The sequence below is a fragment of the Saccoglossus kowalevskii genome, chromosome 1, assembly GCF_978046115.1.
Source record: "Saccoglossus kowalevskii chromosome 1, keSacKowa6.1, whole genome shotgun sequence".
Taxonomy (NCBI): domain Eukaryota; kingdom Metazoa; phylum Hemichordata; class Enteropneusta; family Harrimaniidae; genus Saccoglossus; species Saccoglossus kowalevskii.
Window position 1 is genome coordinate 24,023,963 of NC_140641.1, and position 6,000 is coordinate 24,029,962.

General features: G+C 35.1%; 1 protein-coding gene across 1 annotated transcript; it reads left to right on the top strand.

Moving 5' to 3' along the window:
• Nucleotides 1-5,111: 5,111 nt before the first annotated feature.
• Nucleotides 5,112-5,771, top strand: LOC146750468 (histamine H3 receptor-like). Its single transcript, XM_085497027.1, has one exon. The coding sequence runs from the start codon at nt 5,112-5,114 to the stop codon at nt 5,769-5,771; it is 660 nt and encodes a 219-aa protein (XP_085353153.1).
• The last annotated feature ends 229 nt before the right edge of the window (nt 5,772-6,000 follow it).

A 6,000-nucleotide genomic window follows, 5' to 3' on the forward strand; every position in this document is an offset into this window, starting at 1 on the left:
ATTAATTGTTATATAATTATGAGCTTCAGTGTATCCAATTAATTATACTGTCTGGTATAGTATGCAGTGACTCATCGCATAACATTCAAATATACAAGAAATGAAACACAGTATTGCAAACTGTTAATATGATGCGGGAATCACTAAGTCTTAAATGTATAAGTGTAATTTATTCAGTTTTAAAATGGCGTTCTGGATGTTTATATTGAGTACTAAAATTGGATCAATCCAATATTGCCAGTAAAAATACAGTACAAAGAGCGCACAAATACTGTTTAAATTATTTACTTGCTAATCATTTCAATTCTATTGTTCTGTGTGTGTTAATGAATAATAATGCCACAGTTGAGATTAACACACGTTTTCTTTGAGAAACCCAACTCGCTAAATTATTTAAAATGTCAACTATATATCTCGTTATGATTATCATTAATATGATAATTAAATATCTTCTGTTTGTCAGTAATAAATCATCAACATTATAATGACACTAACGTACAATGTACTGTTATACGTATCTTCAGATACTAAATATTTTATTACATTATTGGTAACTATTCATTACATTATGGGCTGGTTTATTACATTAAAAGTTGATTTATTATTTCAATAAGGGTTGAATGTGTATCACGATAATGCTTGACTATTACATTAACGGTAAAATTAGTTACATTACCGGTTGGTTATTACATTATTAACGGCTACAACTGTTTGTTACTATGTTCAGTCATTTTAATAGACACTAAACAAATTGAATTTATAAATTACTCGTATAGTCTGAATAACTATATATTTTAGATTCATACATTTGCCAGAGTTCTGATAGAATTCTCATCATGAGATCACTACTCTGCCTTAACAAGAATGCTACCCCCCACATTAATGACTGATAGTGGCGAAGTAAATTTCGATCTGACATGTTAGCGGAAATTTGCACCACAAGTTTAGAATTTAAATTTTCTGAATTTACAAGGCACCCTTTCAGACTCTTTCACAATACACCTTTAAGATTAGACATTAAAATTCGTCATTTTCAGGTGCATCATAAAACAATCTATGTTAGTTGAAATGGTCTATAATTAAAACAGCTAATCAAATTTTAGTTTATAGTAAATAATAATATAAATTTAGGCAAGGGTATTTATCAGTATGAATGTTAGTCACACTACTACATAGGGCAAATTACAAATTTAAATATTGTACGTGACTATTTCTCATTCCTATTTTATTTCTGTATACGACCATCCACGTTTTTCCCGAAGATTAGCAATTATAATAACTGTTAGATGATTAGATGCTTTGGGGGTTCCAGATACCATAATTTTTCATGAAGTCGTAGTCATAGAATAGCACGGACATTAATTATTATACCTCGTCGCCCTATCAGCCAATCAGATACGCGCATTTGGCATTTGTGCATTGATTTTCATTGATCAAAGACGTTATATTAGGCTTCTGTACGCGCGCATACGTTATGGTTTATCCCAAAATTGCTGATTCATCGTTGAGGTTTGTCGGCGTTTGCTCTGAGAATTATCTTCAATTTGTGAACAGGTCGAACAACTGTAACCTTATCTGCTCAAGAAGGTATCTTTCATTACTTGGAACGAGTTATATCGAACAACACGACTACATCGGACCGTCAGCCCGTAGTCGGCGCACCGTGTATACGTAGCTAGCGTTGATAACTTGAACTTCGCACGGTATTATGTTGTCGACGTATACCGACGTATAGTGCTTCTATTTATTTCATCATAGTAATTTTATTACTCGTTTTGTATCGTACATAAATCTAGATTTCATTAAATTGTTTATATAACCGATACTTTCGTTTTATTTTGAGCCGAGTGGCCCCAGTGCAGTGTCCTGTTTTGTCTATGTGCGCACGCCATATGTAGCAAGCTCATGCCTACAAAGTTCCTAAATGTGTCAACATTTTTGGAAGGAATTATATGGAATACAAATACCTTCTATTGGAATTGTGTTGAAACAGCTACTTGTGAATGGATTTTTTCATTGAAAACTTGGGCGGGAGATATCTTACATTGCAGCCTTTTACACAGTATTTGTTTTTTGGTATAATAATACAAATATTGACCCCAGCCTCGGTCGATATACAGATTAGTCGACCCTCGGACACTGTATTTCACATAATCCTGTCAACTTGGCCCGGGTCAATATTTCTTATCCACTTTTTAAATATGTACAACTACAATATCCGGGCATTTATGTGTCTTAGACATGTTATTCAAATTCATTACTTATCATGATATTTTTAACATTTGATTTTGCAATACTATACTGTATATAGAATATTGACGTTCAGGTTCACTGAGCCTTCTATCTCATCATTATTAAGAGTTGTCTTATTTGTTCAGCCGTTATAACTGTCTATTTTATTTACTCTCCTTGTAATCTCCTTGTATATTCTCGGAAACATTATCAGGATATATGTAATATATTATTGCTCCACCTTGTTAATATGAATATACATGTTCCAGCAACAACGCTATTAAACCACGATCATTACGTCACACTATAGTATTGTAGCGCACATAGAAACGAGATTTATCCTCATACTGCCACGTAAATGCTGTCCAAATCCCAGCTGAGGGATTAAATTGCCTTGTCAATTTCCCATGTTGTCACCAGGTTGAGAAACATTGATAGGTGCGTCGAATTCATGCAGTGGCGACTGACTGATCAAAGATTGCTCAGATTGAATGTAAAAATTGACCCGTGTTTACACTTGCATACTTCTTTCTGCTTATCACTCCATTGTTCTTTTACACACGGCAATGCTTGCGTCTGACAAGGTGTAAATTTAAATAGAAACCGTTACTGAAATGAGTGAGGAATTTCTAGGAATCGCTGTATCGTTGCATTGTAAATTTCGCTAAAAAAGGGTACGATTATAAAAATTAATATCAATAAGCAGCCGTTATTCATAAATATATGAAAACGTTCTGTGTTGTGTCACATTAGTTCAGTTATTGAAAAAAGTAAGAATATTCCAAGTAATAATCTGATCGTGACCCACTCTCTCCCTTGGCTTTAAAATCGCCTAGATTCTAAGCATAAAACTCCTCGGTAACAATTGCCATACTACAAAGTGCTGCTAGAATCTTCTTGTCCATTTGTTCCAGTTGAATGTTAAAGCAGATTCTGTGGATGACATAAAACACGTGCAATGGACGGTGCAAAAATCAACGAAGAAAAAAATGTTGCTATGATGACGAGAATGAAAAAAGATAACTGAACATTAAGCTCAATCACATCATTAATATAATAGCAGCATAATTAATCCCAGTCAATTTTCAATATAATCAGCGTATATATACGATACTTAGAATTATTATTTACGTCATACCATCAGCAGTTCGTAAAGAATAAATTAGATTGGGTGCGGAGAGTGAAAAGAACAAATGTTATTTGATACATAGGCAAGTTTGGGATTAACATGACATGTCCACTCAATGATAACTAGAGGCGGCGAATTGCATTACTAAAGTCTGAAAGGACTTGAGTGCGTATTTAGCTGTTATTTTTTTGAGACGTGTAGAGTCGTCAAAGTATACGTTTTTGTTTAAAATAGCATTATATTGTTTGTGTTATTCATTATTTATATACATTGTACAGGGAAACAAAATGTCAAAATAACGTATAATTATTACAATTTAAAAAATAAATGCATCACTGTTTCCGGGAATTAATCCAAAAATATTTGACATCCTAATTTATGTAAATATTAGAAAAGTGTCCAACGAGTCGCATTTGTCAAGGATTAGGTACATACAGTCGCCATGATATTTTGGGTATGTCAGTGATCGTTATTTGTATCAGTCGAAGGTATTTTTCATTCTGAATATTATAATTCTGTCGGGAACTCCGTTTACTATTATACTGCAAGCTGTGACATAGTTGAAAAGAGTGCACCATTGAAAGATGTGAGCAAAGGAACTATTATCATAAGTAATGATATCCGTGTTAGAACCCATATTATAAATCCTTTATATTAAAATCAAAACCTCGCCGATAATCCCTTGACGTTTTCTCATAAAATTATCGAATTATAACTTTATATGCATGCTTTCACCCACTGCAACAGCTGTTTCAAAACTATTCAGGAAAAAAAGCAATTAAAACTAAACCTAGAGCTATGAAATGAATTAGTTTAGTGTATAGTATCGCAGTAATAATTTTGTAAACGGGGGGGGGGGCATTTTAGGACTATACCGAACAGAATGAAATGTATGTTTTGTGTAGTCCAAACAGCTATTATAAAAAATATTATACCGACAAACCATGTAACACACTGTTTCTTTACGTGCAATACATGCCGCTACAATGATCTGATAATAATGGGATTTATTGAAAACAATCATCGTGAACAATTAACAACTCAACAATACATTTCATTGTTACAAACAAAGCCAATTACAAAGACTAACCGTGCAATAATACATTTCAATGTTACTCTGCTATTAATTATTCACATATTCATTGAAAGCAAATTACAAACGCTAATCTTGAAAATAACACATTCAGTGATTGTTTCGCCGTGCTTTCATCCTATTTTCAGTTCGTGTACATTATGATGACTGGATACATTGTTTACTATTGTTTTGTTTTTACTTCTAGGATTATGCCAGGACTATTTTCTTTAGGCATAGTTTAAGTTCATCGCCGACATGAATGGAAACGACACCATCGAGAACCCACCCTTCTCACCTCTTGCGTCATTCACAATATCAACTGTAATGACTATAATAATATTTGTCACGGTTTTCGGTAACCTGATAGTTATCATATTCTTCTGTATTGACTCGAAAATCCGCAAAAGTACCAGCAACTTGTATCTCCTGAACTTAGCATGCGCGGACCTGCTAGTTGGAATATTCAGTCTGCCTTTGAATACGTCCTGGGTCTTACATGATTATTGGCCACATGGCGAAATCGTTTGTAAATTATGGGTCGTCGTCGATTACGTGGCTTGTTTCGAGTCTTGTCTATCCATTATTCTTATTAGCTTGGATCGATATTTACTCGTCACGCAAGAATTGAGATACGTTACACGTCAGACTCGCCGACGCGCGATTATTCTATGCGCCATGTCGTGGTTTATCTCGATTGCCACATACGCGCCAATTATTCTTAGCTGGGGCGCCATCACCGGTGAACGAAACATTGATTACTCTGACGAGTGTGAGATTGAAATGGTGGCAAATTTTACTTACAGTGTTGTCATGGCATTCGTGGAATTTGTAATTCCATTCGTGGTTATTTTGGTTTTAAACGCGAGTGTATATATTCGAATTCGTAAACGATCGACCAAGCTAGTGAGAAGCAAATCCCACACGGCGTCCCCAAATGACAATGACCACAAGTCTAAACTACCTACACGTCAGGCATGGTCGGCGGACTCGGAAACGGAACAGGGCACGAGTGTCAGCTGTCAACGAGAAAGTGAAACAAACACTGTAATTAAACCACACACGAACGCAAAACATTTGAAAGCAGCGAAGACCCTTACGATACTAGTCAGCGTATTCCTGTTATGCTGGGCGCCTTACAACATTTATTTGATATTGACCACCATATGTGAGAGTTACTATGACAACACAACGTGGGAAGTTGTCAATTACCTTCTGTGGTGCAACTCTACACTTAATCCCATTCTGTACGCACTCACGAATTTGCAGTTCCGCCACAGTTTTCTCAAGATTTTTCATTGTCATCGTGTTGGCGCAACAATAGAGACAATGATTTAGTATATAATGATAGGTGTCCCCTCGAGCTAGATGGTGAACCACGGAGCTGTGCCTGCATATACTTGATTAACTCGATTATAAATATATGTGGGCAATAGCATATTGACATTGTGAATGTAACTGGCATACTAACCATGCGTAACAGGAAGAAATAACTCGAGTAGTGAGGGGTAGTGTTTCCGAATTTTATTTTATTTTAAAGAAAGACAAATTGCTTTCCGACCTATGG